The following is a 19,592-nucleotide window of genomic DNA, read 5'->3' on the forward strand; positions in this document are numbered from 1 at the left end:
CCTTCTCTCTCCTGTGTGGATGTTTTTGTCTCCTCTACAACACTTTGTTTCTTTTGCGGCAATCTCTTATGTCTTGATTTTGCACATAACCTTCTTGATCCGGGTTCTTTGTGCACTGTCACTATGAGTTTCAGGTCGTTATTTCAAGCACGTTGTGCAGATGGGCAGATCTTGATGTGATGCCTTAATTCCTGGGATAAATAAATAAGTGCACCAATGCATCCCATCTAAAAGTGAGAATGATCTTCAACCGTAAAAAACCTTGCAAGGTTACATTATGAAATAAGAGGTTGTCTTATGACCATTTTAAGTGAATTTATAAACCATTATTCAACCAAGCTTAATAGACTCACAATTTGGCAAGCACTGAATGACTATCTCCCAATTATTGCCATAACTGTTTATTAATGTGTTAAAGCTGTTTGATTGATGCTTAATAAAGTAATTCACCCATGGTCAAGCCCTGTCCTCCTTTGCTACTGTTGCTATATTAGGTCAAATGCACCATTAAATGATTTAACCACTAATTTTGGATGTAAACCCCCTGTTTTTGCCATAGCGATCAAAAGCTTCCATGCATTTCAAACAGAAGCTGGACCTGGGAATCAGACTCCAAACCCCTTTATAGCAGAGTGGTTGGTTTTCAATTGGCTACCACTTATAACATGGTTAGCTGAAAAATGGTGCGTTGGGATGCTATCGGAAACTTGAACATTTGTAACAAGCATGGTAACAAGCATTCGTTGTTACACCTCTGGTACCGACTGCAATTACCACCAGTTACATGTTGTTAGTACAGGGTAACTATGAATTATTACAATGAATTACAATACTTGTTACAGTGTAATTACTTATGTAATAAGGACCCTTTAAAATGAAGTGTTACCGAAGTATCTTTGATGGTACTTACTCTTTGCTTATGTATCCAGGGGAGAGGGGCCATCCCTGTGGGGTCATTGGGAACTGTAAAGTGAACGTTCCTGCTGGGGTCACAGTGCCCCCTAATGGGGGCTGTCTTGAACTGCAGCTGCTGTTGGCTTGAGATCGCTCTCCCTTCCACTCGGACTCTGGATCAAGAGTTATTAATGGGACAACGCACATCAATCAACATTTCTGTAAATGTGTCAGATTTAGCCAGCTGGCTAGTTTCCATCTATAGTTGAGAAATGTTTCTCATACAGCATAGATGAGACAAACAATATCTCAGTGTCAAATGACTGATTCTCAAAACACACAAAGATAAAGATAACAGCTGTCCTCCTTTTACCTTCTTTACTGTGATGTTCTGAATCCCCTTCTCCCTCCTCACTGCAAAATAAACACAGGCGATCACCATTGTGTGTGTGTGCGTGTTTGTCTAGGTCGCGGTCCATCTATCCATGTGTTTTCTCTCACCAATCGTCTTGCTCCAGCGTCATGCATTTCTCATACACGGGTCCCTGTAGCTCGGCCGGGCTGGGGAAGATGCTCTCATGCTGCAAGATGATGCTCTTCACCAGGGAGTTGATCTGAGGCTGCAGGATAACGACATCATCATCCTGCGCCCCTCGTAACAGACTAGGGCCGAAGCACACAGCCAGATTATAGGGCTGCATCATGTTCTCATCGCTGTACTGAGACACACTGTGGGGAGATGGCGCAGGGGGAGAGCGAGAGAGAGAAAGAAAGAAGAGGGCAAAAAGAATAACAAAGTTAGTCTCTCTCACACACACACACACACACACACACATGACATGGACAAATCACTTGACTTGGACATACAGTACAGTATATGTGCCTAAACCCAAGTGTTTGAGCAGAGATACTCACTGATGGAGGAATGCAAAGAGGTATCTCATGACGATGATGACAGGTGGAGGATAGGAGGAGATGACTGATTTGAGTTTAACTGCTCTCTCTGTCTCGTTGTCAATCTCTGGAAGGGTTGGGTACAAGGAAGAGAGAGATTAACAGGAAAAGCATATGAAAACCTCCACAATATACACATACATACACACACACACACTTACGTGCGTACTCCAGGAGCTGAGCGGTACTGTCTTGAGGAAACAGAGGGTTCGCCAAGGTTCTAAAGTAGAGTTTCAGTACTCCTGCTACTGAGTCCAAGTCACACCTGCTGTCTGCTACAGGGTCCTCTCCTACAGGGAACGACCAGGGCATACTGCCCACCATTATTAATGATCAACACTACAGCACAGGACTATGGCTTCACTAGATAGACACCAGACCTGGGTTCAAATAGTACTGGATTTGTTTTCTTTCAAATACTTTGTGTGTTCAATTGAGCCTGCCTGGGTTTGCACTTTTGGGACTATAACATTGGTTCCATTGTGCCAGGCCAGCTAAATCAAATCAAAGTTTATTTGTCCCATACACACGATACAGCAGGTATAAATGGTGCAGAGAAATGCTTACTTGCAAGCTCTCCTCAACAGTTCAGTATTAATATCAATAATAATCAAACGTCAAATCAAAAATATAAGTATGTGATAAAAAAAGTACTATGCATAGTAATAACTGGTGGTGGTAGAATATGTACACAATATGACATAATGAAGTATTTGAAAGAGAAGAGCGACATGTTGAACCCAGGTCTGCACTATATGAAGCTAGAGCAGGAGACAGCAGACAGGAGACAGCGGGACAAGAGACAGCAGGACAGGAGACAGCGGGACAGGACATTTTTTTTTTTTTTACATTTATGTCATTTAGCAGACGCTCTTATCCAGAGCGACTTCCAAATTGGTGCATTCACCTTATAGCCAGTGGGATAACCACTTTACAGGAGACAGGAGACAGGGACAGCAGACAGCAGACAGGAGGCAGGGACAGCAGACAGGAGGCAGGGACAGCAGACAGGAGGCAGGGACAGCAGACAGGAGGCAGGGACAGCAGACAGCAGACAGGAGGCAGGGACAGCAGACAGGAGACAGGGACAGCAGACAGGAGGCAGGGACAGCAGACAGCAGACAGGAGGCAGGGACAGGAGACAGGAGGCAGGGACAGCAGACAGGAGGCTGAGACAGGAGGCAGGGACAGCAGACAGGAGACAGATGACAGCAGACAGGCGGCAAGAGACAGGCGGCAAGAGACAGGCGGCAAGAGACAGGAGACAGGCGACATGAGACAGGCGACATGAGACATGAGGCAGGCGACATGAGGCATGCGACATGAGGCAGGCGACATGAGGCAGGCGACATGAGGCAGGCGACATGAGGCAGGCGACAGGAGGCAGGCGACAGGAGGCAGGCGACAGGAGGCAGGCGACAGGAGGCAGGAGGCAGGCGACAGGAGGCAGGCGACAGGAGGCAGGCGACAGGAGGCAGGCGACAGGAGGCAGGCGACAGGAGGCAGGCGACAGGAGGCAGGGACAGAAAGCAGGGACAGGGACAGGAGACAGATGACAGCAGATAGCAGACAGCAGACAGGCGACATGAGACAGGCGACATGAGACAGGCGACATGAGAAATGGGACAGCAGACAGGAGGCAGGGACAGCAGGCAGGAGACAGGGACAGCAGACATCAGACAGGGACAGCAGACAGGGACAGCAGACAGGGAACAGGAGACAGGGAACAGGGACAGCAGACAGGGACATCAGACAGGGACATCAGACAGGGACATCAGACAGGGACATCAGACAGGGAACAGGGGACAGGGTCAGCAGACATGGACAGCAGACAGGCCTACCTCGCTCAAAGGCATCTCTCAGACTGTTGACCTTCCCCTGAGACCCTGGTACTCTGAAGATACCCTCATGGTGGAGACCTACAGTATGGGATGGATTGACAGACAGACATGAAGACATTGACAAATACACAGTAAATTTGTAGTTTGTAATATGATGATAAGGTATGTTCTGCTGGGCTGTTTCAATGGCTCACCGTTAAGGTTGATGAAGCGAATGCAGCTTTCCACCACAACTGGTATCTCCTGTCCTGATGCCTGTATGAAGGAGAGCATGTCTCCGGTGAAGAGTTTGTGGGTGAACTGGACGCTGGGTTGACTCTTGCTTCTCACACGCACTGACTTCCTGGATGTGGTGGAGACACCGCTAGTCAGTTGAGTATAGCACAGTGCACTAAACTTTTATGTTACTCTTATGAGGCAGTTATAAATGCCTTACAGAGGAATGTAAATCTACCTGGGCTGATGACCAGTGGTTGCTTCAGCTAGGAAGGGAAGAAAAAGCAATGATTAAGATAACATCTATATTTTAGAAAATTATTGGCCACAATGACACTTGGGAAATGAGGTAACAACAATGAGTGTACTGTGTATGGGGCTCAGGGGCGTAACTAAATATGAGGACACAGAGGTCCAAACCTCCATAATTGTTTCTAATAATCATACAACTATATATTTTGTACACAATAAAGAAAATCAATTACGGGTCAACATCTAAATATTGCTCCCAGCGTTGATCAAAGCTCAGAACGCTTTATTCTTGATCTGACTGAGTTCTAATCGTGCCTGCCTCTGTGACCGTGTGGAATCATGAACAGTGGTTTGTTCTTTATGTTCGCCTGCGTTCCCTGGATTTGTCTTTTTAGCAGCACATTCACCCCCCTCTCAAACGGCTAACTCCGCCCTCTCGCGGTACAGGCTGAGGGCCTGAGACATGAAACGAACTAGCCCAGTTCTGAGTCGGCTCCGGGCTCAAGTAGGCAACAAGAGTTTTTGCAAGATGCTGGGAAAAAAGGCAATTTTAAAACCATCCCGCGACGCCTACCATGTCTACAGACATCTCCCAAACAAACAAAAAATGACTCTCGGAGAATGAGTGCACAACTACCCCGTTCCGGACCTCACTAAAACTCCAAACCTGGTTCCGGCCCTGATGGGGCTATACTCCAGTCATGTTGAACAGTTGTGTATATTACAGAAGTAGTTAGTGCTGTACCTTTCTCAACCGCCACTTTAAGCAGATCATGTTTCGCCTGTAGTTTGGATATCAGAGAGCTTTTACAGAGATACTCCTTCAATTTCTGAGGGAAGATATCAAACACAATTCAAAATTGTCATCATCATCATCATCATCACCCCCATCATCTCCTTGTATTTCATTTTCATCATTAAGATGACCACCATCACCACAATCATTACAATAACCCCCCCTATTATAGTGCACTACTTCTGGCCTGACCCTTATGTGAAGGTCAGTGTAATAATGACTCACAGCAGAGTAGAGTGCCTCAGTCTCCTGCAGGTTGGCTCTCCGTCTGGCCAGACTGGGTCTGCTACTGCTGCTGGCCAGGCTCTCACTGCTTCCCCCCTGACCTTGGCTCTGAGACGGGGACTGGAGATGGAGCAGAGAGCCCTGGGTCTGGCTGTTGGAGGGTGGAGGATCTAGGTCATCATCACTGATACCTTCCATCAGGGCAGAGCGGGCCGCCTGGAGCGTTTTACCTGCCTGGGAGGATGGAGTGTCAACATCATTTAATTCCATTTTGATCCAATATAAAAATGAATTCAAGGTGAACATAATGGAATCCATCCACTATCCACTAAAAGGTCGATCTGAGGCTTTTGGGTGGGTCTAGGCCAGGTTACTGTAAAGCATTTAGTGACAACTGTTGATGAAAAAAGTATTTAAAAAGTCTCTAAATTTGATTGATTGATTGGACTGGACTGTACCTCCTCCGTTTCCTGAGTGAACCCGGTGAGTTTTGACTGCAACTGTTGTAACCTGGTCTCCATCTCACACCTAATCTCCTGTTCCGCACTCACCTCACACACCTAACAGGGACAGGGAAGAGTCAGGTGATATCAGACAGATGGGAGCAAAGACACATGACATCCAGATACACAGCCCACACATTCAAAACATAGTCACAGAAAATAAAAGCACACACACACACAGATACTCCCCACCCCACATGACACTGCTCCACCCCACCCAGTCTACCTGGTCTCCCTCGTGTGGCTGGTAGTGGAAGCGGAGGGGCAGACAGAAGGTGTTGGTGTGAGTGTGTAGCAGGTTGTCTCTGTCCTGAATCTGGTCCAGTCCAGACACAACAGTGTGGAGCTGCTGCAGCCCTCCACTCAGGTTCTGCAGGGCCAGGGAGCGGCTGGACAGGTAGGACCGCAGCACACGGGACAGAGACAGGTGGTAGCCCACATCTGAACACTGAGGGAGAAATGGAACTGGCATCAGCCTATCTGTTATGTTGCAGGTTTTGTACTGTATTGGTTAGGTTCAAACCATGTTATGTGTACACTGTAAAGGTCACTGGTTTGAATCCCCGAGCCGACTAGGTGAAAAATCTGTCAATGTGCCCTTGAGCAAGGCACTTAACCCTAATTGCTCCTGTAAGTCACTCTGGATAAGAGCTTCTGCTAAATGACTAAAATGTCAAATGTAATGTTGCCGTGAATTTGACAGTAACTTACAGGCAGCTCAGTGGCAAGTAAAAGGCTGTATTTCAAATTACGGTAGACCTACTGTAATATAAATACAGTATCAAAGCAAGTACTGTGTAATAATGACAGTACAATATTGTAAAATAGTTAATGCTACCGTAATCGGAATTAATGAGTGGATGAATGGATGCATGAATAAAATTCATTGAGGGGAGGAGTTTGTATTTCACAGTATTTTACTGTAATTACAAGGGATTGGTGCAAAAAGGTTGGCTTAACAGCATATTAATGAATATTTGGTGTTATATATCACATTCACTTCAAGAGGCCTTAACAAAGGCTTCCACACAGGAAGCGACTACAGTGCAAAACAGACCAAAAGAACATGGCAAAATGCTCAACCATTAGGTTTAAGACTTACTGCCATTCCAATCTGCCCCCTATACATTTTAAATTGATGGGGCACTATAACCACATAGGAGTTAAATTGGTACAGCATTCTGACTCACGGGTGCAAACAAGGTTTTTGGCTCTCTAAAGATACAGTACGGTACTGTATTCTGTGGGGTGGAATTACAGTACCATTCTAAATACAGCAATTATTTCTCCGACCACAACATTTTCCAACAATGCACCATAATTTACAGTATGCTGCAGTCAAACTTTTCAGAGTATTTTACTGTTGATAATACCCCAAATTACTGTATAATTTACAGTTTTCCGTTACGGTGTATAGTTGTGAGTTCCCTGTAATTAAATGTTTGGCTATAGTTTTAAGTGTCTTCCTTATTGTACCAATGTTAAGTTCAGTTACACAGGTTAAGACAGACAATTTACGTAGTTGAATGACCAAAGCGCCCTCTGGTGGCATCATGGGTGGAACGTTATAATTATTTTTCATAATTAATAAACGTTTTTTTTTTTTTATGTACTCAGAAAATCCAGTGTTTCTACGTCAAAAAGTTTTAGTATATTTCAGTCTTCTGTGATGTATATAAAGTGTAATGTTGGGATGCAAACTGACAATTGAATACATTTCAACTCTATATCTGATATGGTACAGGTGTCTTCATTTTTTAAAAGCCCATAACCATGTGTGTGAGGTGTATACTTTTGTTTAAGAAACACTCTCTGTGACCATGATTTAGACCACTGCAGTAAAATGTTATTAAGACAATAGACAATGTACAATGGTGACTGTGTTAGACACTTCCACAGACAGAGACACAGTTGACACACAGTCAGTGGCTGTGAAGCAGCACTTACGTCCATGAGTGAGGAGAGGTCTTGAAGATAGTACTTGTTCATGGAAGTGTTGGCTGCAGCCAGGTTGAGAAGGTAGTCATTACGAGCCTTAGTGCACTTCAGCTGGATCTCCTGCACTTTACACTGTCTCTGTAAACATATAGGAATTAGGTAGGCCACATACATTAAAACACATGTACACATATATACACACACACACAGACACTCAAACACACGCATCCACACACACAGACACAGATCTCCATACTTGAACTCATTTAGACTATAAAAAGGGATGTGAGGAGTGTTTTTCAGAGAAGAGTTTACTTTCTCAATCTTTTTAGAAGCTCCTTGCTTCTGTTTCTCTGCTTCCTTCAGCTTTCCCTCTGCAGACTCATACTCTGAGTGGTACTGGTAGTAGGTACGCCACGCCTGTAGACACACACACAGAGAGCGAGAACATCCATCAACACGCCACATCATGAATACCAAGACGACTATTTTACATCCCACTGTATCCCCCCCCCCCAAAAAAAAAAGATATGCCATAATTTGTTTCTAGAATGGTGTCTGTTTCTTGAACTTGTCAATCATGTCGGACTTACTGTCTGTAGCTCTGTGGTGACCTTCAACAACCCATCCTGTAACTGACTACAGACATCTTTAGTCTGGAAAAACAGAGACCAACCAATAAGTTAGATAGAACAGAGACAGATAGACAGATAGACAGATAGACAGACAGGATTCCCCAGGACTCCCTGGAAAACAGTGGCAAGTGTAACTGAGTGGACTATCCTGGCTAAATGAATCTAATGAAGATAGAACAGTACCCTCTTGGCCATGCGCTGAGTGATCTCCAGACAGTGTGTGAGGGGCTGGGTGAGGGTAGTGCTACAGCTGTCACTCACACCACTGTGGTCTTTGCTCTCCTGTCTGGTCTGAGCCAGCAGGACCAGCCAACACTGGGCCACAGACTGACCACTGCAAGGCTCCTTCCTGAAAGATAGAGGCACAGTGAAGGGACATGTTTTAACCATAGAAATTGAGTTACTAGAATGGAAAATACTAGAATGGAAAATACCACCTCAATGACCACAGGACTAACAGTAACAGAAAGAGCACAAACAGATCTGTGAGCAACTTACCTTTTGATTTTGGAGGTAAACCTCTCAGCCAGTTTGTCCAGCGAGCGTGCGTACTCCCCTTCTATCTCACTGCGTCTACGCAGGTAGTCTGTGAGGTCCTGAAGCTGCTGAGATTTCTGCTCCAACTGCAGATCCAACACCTTCAACTGGTCCACCAACTGACAACGCACCTCTGGGGGTGGGAGGGGGAGAGAGAGAGAGGAGGTGGGGAGAGAGAGAGAAAGAGAGAGAGAGCGAAAGGGGGAAGAGAGAGAGAGAGAGAGGGGGAAGAGAGAGAGGGAGAGAGGGGGAAGAGAGAGGGGGAAGAGAGAGAGAGGGGGGAAGAGAGAGAGAGAGGGAGGGGAAGAGAGAGAGAGAGAGGGAGGGGAAGAGAGAGAGAGAGAGGGAGGGAGGGGAAGAGAGAGAGAAAGAGAGGGAAAGAGAGAGAGAGAGAGAGAGAGAGAGAGAGAGGGAGGAGGGAGAGAGAGAAAAAAAAATTGGTAAGGAGAGAGATGTATACAGTTGCAGCCAAATATATTGCCACCCTTGCACTTCTTCTTAAATCATTACCTATTTCTTCTAAAATAAGTTGAAATCACCTCGTTATTGGATTTTCAACATTGCAGAACCAATTTTATTAGTAATTTAGAAAATAAAGACAAATGGCATGGACAAAATTATTGGCACCGAGGAGCTATTACTTCCTTGCACAGCCTTTGGCCAAGATAACTGCAGACAAACTCTTCTTGTAGCCATCAATGACCTGGCTACACCTTTCTACTGGCAATTTGGCCCACTCTACAGCAGCAAACCGCTCTAATTATTCAATATTTGAGAGGTGCCCTCCACCACCTGCTGTTTTCAGATCTTTTTTTGTTTGACCAGATGAAGATCCGTTTAGGATCTAAACGTTGTCAATAGAGCGGTGAATTGGGAGCTTTAACAGTGTGCGGGTCTTTTTGTATTTTACTTGTTTTCAGATCTTGTCATAGGTTTTGGATGTGGTTCAGATCTGGACTCTTCGCTGGCCACTCCAGAACAGTCCAGCGTTTCTTCTTGGATATACATACACTGAGTGTACAAAACATTAGGAACACCTTACTAATATTGAGTTGCACCATTTTTGCCCTCAAAAAAGCCTGAGGGCAAACAGGGCATGGACTCTACAAGGTGTCGAAAGCATTCCAAAAGGATGCTGTCCCATGTTGACTCCAAAGCTTCCCATAGTTGTGTCAAGTTGGCTGGATACCCTTTGGGTGGTGGACCATTCTTGATAAACACAAGAAACTGTTGAGCATGAAAAACCCAGCAGCGTTGCAGTTCTTGACACACTCAAACCAGTGTGCCTGGCACCTACTACTATACCCCGTTCAAAGGCACTTAAATACACTGCTCAAAAAAATAAAAGGGAACACTAAAATAACACATCCTAGATCTGAATGAATGAAATAATCTTATTAAATACTTTTTTCTTTACATAGTTGAATGCGCTGACAACGAAATCACACAAAAATTATCAATGGAAATCAAATTGATCAACCCATGGAGGTCTGGATTTGGAGTCACCCTCAAAATTAAAGTGGAAAACCACACTACAGGCTGATCCAACTTTGATGTAATGTCCTTAAAACAAGTCAAAATGAGGCTCAGCCTGTATGACCTCCCTACAACGCCTGGGCATGTTCCTGATGAGGTGGCGGATGGTCTCCTGAGGGATCTCCTCCCAGACCTGGACTAAAGCATCCGCCAACTCCTGGACAGTCTGTGGTGCAACGTGGCGTTGGTGGATGGAGCGAGACATGATGTCCCAGATGTGCTCAATTGGATTCAGGTCTGGGGAACGGGCGGGCCAGTCCATAGCATCAATGCCTTCCTCTTGCAGGAACTGCTGACACACTCCAGCCACATGAGGTCTAGCATTGTATTGCATTAGGAGGAACCCAGGTCCAACCGCACCAGCATATGGTCTCACAAGGGGTCTGAGGATCTCATCTCGGTACCTAATGGCAGTCAGGCTACCTCTGGCGAGCATATGGAGGGCTGTGCGGCCCCCCAAAGAAATGCCACCCCACACCATGACTGACCCACCGCCAAACCGGTCATGCTGGAGGATGTTGCAGGCAGCAGAACGTTCTCCACGGCGTCTCCAGACTCTGTCACGTCTGTCACGTGCTCAGTGTGAACCTGCTTTCATCTGTGAAGAGCACAGGGCGCCAGTGGCGAATTTGCCAATCTTGGTGTTCTCTGGCAAATGCCAAACGTCCTGCACGGTGTTGGGCTGTAAGCACAACCCCCACCTGTGGACGTCGGGCCCTCATACCACCCTCATGGAGTCTGTTTCTGACCGTTTGAGCAGACACATGCACATTTGTGGCCTGCTGGAGGTCATTTTGCAGGGCTCTGGCAGTGCTCCTCCTTGCACAAAGGCGGAGGTAGCAGTCCTGCTGCTGGGTTGTTGCCCTCCTACGGCCTCCTCCACGTCTCCTGATGTACTGGCCTGTCTCCTGGTAGCGCCTCCATGCTCTGGACACTACGCTGACAGACACAGCAAACCTTCTTGCCACAGCTGGCATTGATGTGCCATCCTGGATGAGCTGCACTACCTGAGCCACTTGTGTGGGTTGTAGACTCCGTCTCATGCTACCACTAGAGTGAAAGCACCGCCAGCATTCAAAAGTGACCAAAACATCAGCCAGGAAGCATAGGAACTGAGAAGTGGTCTGTGGTCACCACCTGCAGAACCAGTCCTTTATTGGGGGTGTCTTGCTAATTGCCTATAATTTCCACCTGTTGTCTATTCCATTTGCACAACAGCATGTGACATTTATTGTCAATCAGTGTTGCTTCCTAAGTGGACAGTTTGATTTCACAGAAGTGTGATTGACTTGGAGTTACATTGTGTTGTTTAAGTGTTCCCTTTTTGAGCAGTGTATTTTGTCTTGCCCATTCACCCTCTGAATGGCACACATACACAATCCATGTTTTAATTGTCTCATGGCTTAATAATCCTTCTTTAACCTGTCTTCTCTCCTACAGCTGCACATTGAAGTGGATTTAACAGGTGACATCAATAACGGATCACAGCTTTCACCTGGATTTACAAGGTCAGTCTGTCATGAAAAGAGCAGGTGTTCTTAATGTTTTGTACACTCAGTGAAATATGCTATTTATTACTGTATTACAAAAGTAATATTGAATTTGTTTGGTTGACAATGCTACAAAGTTGGAAGCACAGAATCATCTAGAATGTCATTGTATGCTGTAGTTAAGATTTCCCTTCACTGGAACTAAGGGGCCAAGACCAAAGAGCTATCCAAGGATGTCAGGGTCAAGATTGTAGACCTACACAAGGCTGGAATGGGCTACAAGACCATCGCCAAGCAGCTTGGTGAGAAGGTGACAACAGTTGGTGCGATTATTCGCAAATGGAAGAAACACAAAATAACTGTCAATCTCCCTCGGCCTGGGGCTCCATGCAAGATCTCACCTCGTGGAGTTGCAATGATCATAAGAACGGTGAGGAATCAGCCCAGAACTACACGGGAGGATCTTGTCAATGATCTCAAGGCAGCTGGGACCATAGTCACCAAGAAAACAATTGGTAACACACTACGCCATGAAGGACTGAAATCCTGCAGCGCCCGCAAGGTCCCCCTGCTCAAGAAAGCACATATACAGGCCCGTCTGAAGTTTGCCAATGAACATCTGAACGATTCAGAGGAGAACTGGGTGAAAGTGTTGTGGTCAGATGAGACCAAAATCGAGCTCTTTGGCATCAACTCAACTCGCCGTGTTTGGAGAAGGAGGAATGCTGCCTATGACCCCAAGAACACCATCAAACATGGAGGTGGAAACATTATGCTTTGGGGGTGTTTTTCTGCTAAGGGGACAGGACAACTTCACCGCATCAAAGGGACGATGGACGGGGCCATGTACCGTCAAATCTTGGGTGAGAACCTCCTTCCCTCAGCCAGGGCATTGAAAATGGGTTGTGGATGGGTATTCCAGCATGACAATGACCCAAAACACACGGCCAAGGCAACAAAGGAGTGGCTCGAAACCTTAATGACTTGGAGAAGATCTGCAAAGAGGAGTGGGACAAAATCCCTCCTGAGATGTGTGCAAACCTGGTGGCCAACTACAAGAAACGTCTGACCTCTGTGATTGCCAACAAGGGTTTTGCCACCAACTACTATGTCATGTTTTGCAGAGGGGTCAAATACTTATTTCCCTCATTAAAATGCAAATCAATTTATAACATTTTTGAAGTGCATTTCTGATTTTTTTAATTGTTATTCTGTCTCTCACTGTTCAAATAAACCTACCATTAAAATTATAGACTGATCATGTCTTTGTCAGTGGGCAAACGTACAAAATCAGCAGGGGATCAAATACTTTTTGCCCCTCACTGTACGTGCTACGCGCTTCAGCACTCAGCGGTCCCGTTCTGTGAGTTTGTGTGGCCTACCACTTCGCGGCTGAGCCGTTGTTGCTCCTAGACATTTCCACTTCACAATAACAGCACTTACAGTTGACCGGGGCAGCTCTAGCAGGGCAGAAATTTGACGAACTGACTTGTTGGAAAGGTGGCATCCTATGATGGTGCCACTTTAAAAGTCACTGAGCTCTTCAGTAAGGCCATTCTACTGCTAATGTTTGTCTATGGAGATCGCATGGCTGTGTGCTCGATTTTATACACCTGTCAGCAACGGGTGTGGCTGAAATAGCCGAATCCACTAATTTGAAGGGGTGTCCACATACTTTTGTATATATAGTGTATGTTGGATTCACGTCTCCATCTCAACCAATAATCAAAGTGAAAGAATAGACTAAATCAAAAACTGTATTTAAAGTGCATTTTAAGTTGGACTAAATTAAATCAAACTTAAAATACACTTTAAATACAGTTTGATTTGATGTAGACCTATTCTTTAACTTAGATTTTTGGTTGAGATGGAGACGTGAATCCAACATATCAATTATTAATTTGTAGACAAACTGTAATTAGTATGGTTACATTTCATTTGCGCTGTTAAACCTAACCTTAGGACTTTGATAGCAAGAGTGAATCTATTTAGTTATTAATAATTAAGAGATCTCTCAAGTCATTCTCACGATAGCACATTGATAATAGTCAGTGACAAATATGAAAACTAAGCAGGGTTGGGCTTTTAAAATCCTGGATGGAAACCAAATTAATAGCTGTAGATAGATCAACTCTCCAGTAGGGGGTGCTGCCCAGCCTATAATATTTTTCTGATAGTCGATATACAGTGCATTCGGAAAGTATTCAGACCCCTTGACTTTTTCCACATTTTGTTACGTGACAGCCTTATTATAAAATTGATTAAGTTGTTTTTTTCCCCTCATAATGACAAAGCAAAAACCGGTTTATAGAAATGTTTGCAAATGTATTAAAAATAAAAAACTGAAATATGACATTTACATAAGTATTCAGACACTTTTCTCAGTACCTTGTTGAAGCACCTTAGGCAGCGCTTACAGCCTCGAGTCTTCTTGGGTATGACGCTACAAGCTCGGCACACCTGTATTTGGGGAGTTTCTCCCATTCTTCTCTGCAGAACCTCTCAAGCTCTGTCAGGTGGAGTGGGGAGCGTCGCTGCACAGCTATTTTCAGGTCTCTTCAGAGATGTTCGATCAGGTTCAGGTCCGGGCTCTGGCTGGGCCACTCAAGGACATTCAGAGACTTGTCCTGAAGCCACTCCTGTGTTGTCTTGGCTGTGTGCTTAGGGTCGTTGTCCTATCATGTCCAATCAATTTAATTTACCACAGGTGGACTCCAATCAAGTTGTAGAAACATCTCAAGGATGATCAATGGAAACAGAATGCACCTGAGCTCAATTTCGAGTCTCATAGCAAAGGGTCTGAATACTTATGTGAATAAAGGATTTTTAAATTATTTCTTATATACATTTGCAAAAATTTCTAAAAAACGTTTTGCTTTGTCATTATGGGGTATTGTGTGTAGATTGATGAGGGAAAAAAATACTTTTATCCATTTTAGAATAAGGCTGTAACTTAACAAAATGTGGAGAAGGGGTCTGAATACTTTCCAAATGCACTGTAAATTTGGTTACCATGATGACATAATTCTGTGGTTCAAATTTCACCCTCAAAACAACAGTTAATGTTGATTACTTTTTACAAATCCGATATATTTTCCACGTAGATTCCACGTCACAATACGTTGAGAAATTACGTTGAAACAACATTGATTCAACCAGTTTGTGCCCAGTGGGATGTGATTAATGAACATGCATTGAACTACAACTATGTTGTACGACCCAGTGGGCGGTGAGAAGGGGAACAACATGAAAGATGAGCTGTGCAGTAAAGTATTATTAGAGGGTAAACAACAACAACAAGGACTTCCCCTACCTTTGATTTGTGTTTCATAGTCCACAACTCCAGCTCTCTCTTTTCTCAGCTTCACATGTGATGTCATTGTTGCTCCGACAGGGTGAAACTCTGTTGCAAAGAAGAGATATCAATCATTCCACAAGGTTTTCTACAATAGTTTGACCTGAAACGTTACTGCAGCTTATCACCTAGTTCCTGACAAAATCCTTACTCACTGTACCCATGCTAATTGGAGTACACTGTGTATATATATATATATATATATATATATATATATATATATATATAGTCAAAATTACTTGTTTTATCTAGCCAAGTCAACTAAATTTGCTACATTTGTTGAGTTGACTTCAACTCACTCCAAATGTCAAAAGGCATTAATTCAAATTGAGTAAGCAAAAAACGATGTGTGTTAAGTCAAATCAATTGAACCAATATAACAGTTGTGTTGACAAAAAATGTCAAGTTAAGATAACTACAATGTATCAATGTCTTAACTTATTAAATTAAGTTGAATCAGCTAAGAACTACGTGTTTACTCAAGTCAAATCAACTGAAGCAAAATAACAGTAGTGTAAACTGAAAATATAAAGTTCAGATTACTTCAACTTGTTTTTGGGGGGCTGAGCTCATTAGAATAATACTCAGCATTTGCAACAGTTAATTTTTACATTTAGGTCAGACACTTTTATCCAGAGCGACTTTAGTTAGTGCATTTAACAAACGGCGATAAACAACCACATGTAACCGTGACTGAGAATGTCATTTGAGCTAAAGTGGTCTGTTAGTGGGTTAAAATTACTGAGTGTGCTGCCGGTTTTGAAACGGCCGAAAAAGCTCACACAAGAGCAAGAGACAGATGGGAGCATAATGTTTCATACTTAAATCTCTATTATATTATTTCAAAAACTTAGTCAGTTCTGAATTGTATAATTTTCAAAGTAGTTGTTTCAACTGTATAGGAAGTTGACAACTTAACATTTTAAGGGCGCCTGGTAACAAACTTTGTTAAATTGAAACAATAAATAGTTTAGTTTTTTTGAAAATACATGTCCTCTCCACTTAAAAACGTGTCAAAACAACTTGAGTAGCTTTGTTAGCACAATTAAAACAATCAGTTTAAGCCCATTGATTTCCATTATGTTCCACTTACTTTACTAGTTTGAAGTAACTTTAGATGAAATTAACCACACGAAATCCGAATTGGATTTGACATTACATTTTAAGGCAGCCTGGGAACAAACTTTTGTCAATTGAATCAACCAATCTTTATTTTTATTTTACAGTGTATAGTCTAAATCAGGGGTCTCCAACAGGTCGATCGCGAGCCCGCAGCCCACATGAGTAGCTCATGCAATTTTCACGTGTTCCACCACAAACTGTCATACACAAATCACACAACTATCAGATACCGTAAACTCCCAGCTACTATCTAATCAACACAACAACTTTGACATGATCCCACCGCTGGTTAGCAACTATTGGCTTAAAAAGCCAAACCTAGCACAATATCTGCCCATTAATTTCCAGCAATACTACTCCTGTCTGTCTGTGTGGTGCGCGCGTTTGTTTATCACTCCGTGTGTAGCCATTTGATGTGATAACAGTCTTGTGGGTTGACAGAAATATTTTCCCCAAAACCTTCTCAATTAAATGTTAACTGTAAAGTAGTCTTACCTGGCAGAAGTATATCATGAGGAAGTATATAATTCGTATCTATTATTTGCAAACTTTGCCATGAAATGAGCAGCACCAGTAGAGTACTATCGCTAGACCAGCACATTAGAAGGCACATTCCTCACTCACCAGATGCGCAATTAAAGGGGAATTACACTAAAGAATTGACATGGACTCAGAACATCCAATTTCCTTGTTTCTCTATGAACAATTGTAATTTTAATAGTTAAAAATAAGTGAGAACATAATTTGGGAAAATATCAAACAGAATTTGGGGGGAAAATCACAGATTTATTAACCATTATTTTACCAGGTATTTTGACAGAAAACATAGTGCACTACTTTCTCTTGTACACTAAGGACCTGGGGAAGAGTTGACAACATAGTGCACTACTTTCTCTTGTACACTAAGGACCTGGGGAAGAGTTGACAACATAGTGCACTACTTTCCCTTGTACACTAAGGACCTGGGGAAGAGTTGACAACATAGTGCACTACTTTCTCTTGTACACTAAGGACCTGGGGAAGAGTTGACAACATAGTGCACTACTTTCTCTTGTACACTAAGGACCTGGGGAAGAGTTGCAGGGGAGTGGAGAAGGGAAGAATGTGCCTATTTGAAAACTAGAAGAAAATGTTTTTAGCTTGTAGCTCTTAAAAGTAGCTCTCATGCTAGAAAAGGTTGGAGACCCTTGGTCTAAGTGAATCCTTACTCACTCTACCCATGCTTATTGGAGTATAGTCTAAGTGTGTGAAGTTAATGACCCTACATCCAGGTCAAAGCTCAATTGATTTCTAAACACTTGAAAACCAATCTGTCATGTACTGTATGCTACACTTCCTGGTCCCTCCAACGACTTTTGTCAACAACGCTCTATGACACTCACTACTTCCCCCCGCTCTATGACACTCACTACTTCCCCCCGCTCTGTGACACTCACTACTTCCCCCCGCTCTATGACACTCACTACTTCCCCCCGCTCTATGACACTCACTACTTCCCCCTGCTCTGTGACACTCACTACTTCCCCCCACTCTGTGACACTCACTACTTCCCCCCGCTCTGTGACACTCACTACTTCCCCCCGCTCTGTGACACTCACTACTTCCCCCCGCTCTGTGACACTCACTACTTCCCCCCGCTCTGTGACACTCACTACTTCCCCCCGCTCTGTGACACTCACTACTTCCCCCCGCTCTGTGACACTCACTACTTCCCCCCGCTCTGTGACACTCACTACTTCCCCCCGCTCTGTGACACTCACTACTTCCCCCCGCTCTGTGACACTTTCCCTCCATTCACTACTCCACTCCTATCCATAGTATCAGATACAGTCTGTGATCCAGAGTTAGACTGAAAACAGTACTGTTTTACTGTAACACATCTCCTAGTTCAACCCAGCCTGCCTCTGCTGCCTCTGAATAGATAGCTGCGTAGAAAGCCAGCTGGCATGTAACACACCACTCTGCTCGTGCTGCTACATGCCTGTACCATGGCAGAAATAGCAGCAGCAACATTTCAGTTGCCTTATAAATATTACTGTTACCACCAACACAAGGCACACAGCAGCACCTCACAGAGGGAACGTTTGTGTTCCACGTTACAGGTTGGTTCACTAATGGAGTGAGTAACTTTGTGTGACAGTATGTAACTTATGTATGTGGTGGGGGAGATGCAACAGTACTGACAGACAACAGCTCACACAATCCTTAAAATGGTAGTTTACATGTTTTGTAGATTATATTGATTTATAGAAACTAAAATTGAATTAAATCAGAAGTTTGAATATATTACATACTTGTTATGACTGAGTTAGCCAGTCAGTATTGCTTTTGCTTCAATAGCCTAGGCCTGGTGTTGTTGAGCACCATATGGTGACGTAGCCTAGGCCTGGTGTTGTTGAGCACCATATGGTGACGTACCCTAGGCCTGGTGTTGTTGAGCACCATATGGTGACGTAGCCTAAGCCTGGTGTTGTTGAGCACCATATGGTGACGTAGCCTAGGCCTGGTGTTGTTGAGCACCTTATGGTGACGTAGCCTAGGCCTGGTGTTGTTGAGCACCATATGGTGACGTAGCCTAGGCCTGGTGTTGTTGAGCACCATATGGTGACGTAGCCTAGGCCTGGTGTTGTTGAGCACCATATGGTGACGTAGCCTAGGCCTGGTGTTGTTGAGCACCATATGGTGACGTAGCCTAGGCCTGGTGTTGTTGAGCACCATATGGTGACGTAGCCTAGGCCTGGTGTTGTTGAGCACCATATGGTGACGTAGCCTAGGCCTGGTGTTGTTGAGCACCATATGGTGACGTAACCTAGGCCTGGTGTTGTTGAGCACCATATGGTGACGTAGCCTAGGCCTGGTGTTGTTGAGCACCATATGGTGACGTAGCCTAGGCCTGGTGTTGTTGAGCACCATATGGTGACGTAGCCTAGGCCTGGTGTTGTTGAGCACCATATGGTGACGTAACCTAGGCCTGGTGTTGTTGAGCACCATATGGTGACGTAGCCTAGGCCTGGTGTTGTTGAGCACCATATGGTGACGTAACCTAGGCCTGGTGTTGTTGAGCACCATATGGTGACGTCTCTTTCTTCCTCTTTAGGTTGGATCCAGAGTGGTTAACATGCCAAGTAAATTAGAGAAAATATAAGTCTTCATCGATTTGCTGCATTGCTGTTGTCTGTTGTTCCTTAGATACTGACTGCTAAAGGACTGAGGGGTTGATAACCGCCATGACCATTTAACTGCAGTTTAACTCCTTTATACTTGTGCAGTTAGCATTGGTGTCTTTCCCCCTTCTCTG

General features: G+C 44.2%; 1 protein-coding gene across 1 annotated transcript in view; it reads right to left on the reverse strand.

Annotated features, from left to right (window-relative positions):
- Positions 1-19,592, reverse strand: part of LOC311148240 (SLIT-ROBO Rho GTPase-activating protein 3-like) — a 28,046-nt gene that overhangs the window by 5,298 nt on the left and 3,156 nt on the right. Inside the window, exons 2-19 of the mRNA XM_084185139.1 lie at positions 15,131-15,220; positions 8,753-8,924; positions 8,438-8,603; positions 8,213-8,275; positions 7,935-8,039; positions 7,629-7,757; positions 5,908-6,129; positions 5,637-5,738; positions 5,179-5,412; positions 4,903-4,987; positions 4,144-4,171; positions 3,884-4,032; positions 3,690-3,767; positions 2,010-2,138; positions 1,810-1,915; positions 1,396-1,623; positions 1,268-1,308; positions 911-1,067 (exon numbers count right to left, since the gene is read on the reverse strand). Of these exons, the coding sequence (XP_084041265.1) occupies positions 911-1,067; positions 1,268-1,308; positions 1,396-1,623; positions 1,810-1,915; positions 2,010-2,138; positions 3,690-3,767; positions 3,884-4,032; positions 4,144-4,171; positions 4,903-4,987; positions 5,179-5,412; positions 5,637-5,738; positions 5,908-6,129; positions 7,629-7,757; positions 7,935-8,039; positions 8,213-8,275; positions 8,438-8,603; positions 8,753-8,924; positions 15,131-15,197 (2,261 nt within the window). The 5' untranslated portion in view covers positions 15,198-15,220. The remainder of the gene's footprint in view (positions 1-910; positions 1,068-1,267; positions 1,309-1,395; positions 1,624-1,809; positions 1,916-2,009; positions 2,139-3,689; positions 3,768-3,883; positions 4,033-4,143; positions 4,172-4,902; positions 4,988-5,178; positions 5,413-5,636; positions 5,739-5,907; positions 6,130-7,628; positions 7,758-7,934; positions 8,040-8,212; positions 8,276-8,437; positions 8,604-8,752; positions 8,925-15,130; positions 15,221-19,592) is intronic.

Source organism: Coregonus lavaretus (assembly GCF_964263955.1).
Source record: "Coregonus lavaretus genome assembly, chromosome: 20".
NCBI lineage: Eukaryota > Metazoa > Chordata > Actinopteri > Salmoniformes > Salmonidae > Coregonus > Coregonus lavaretus.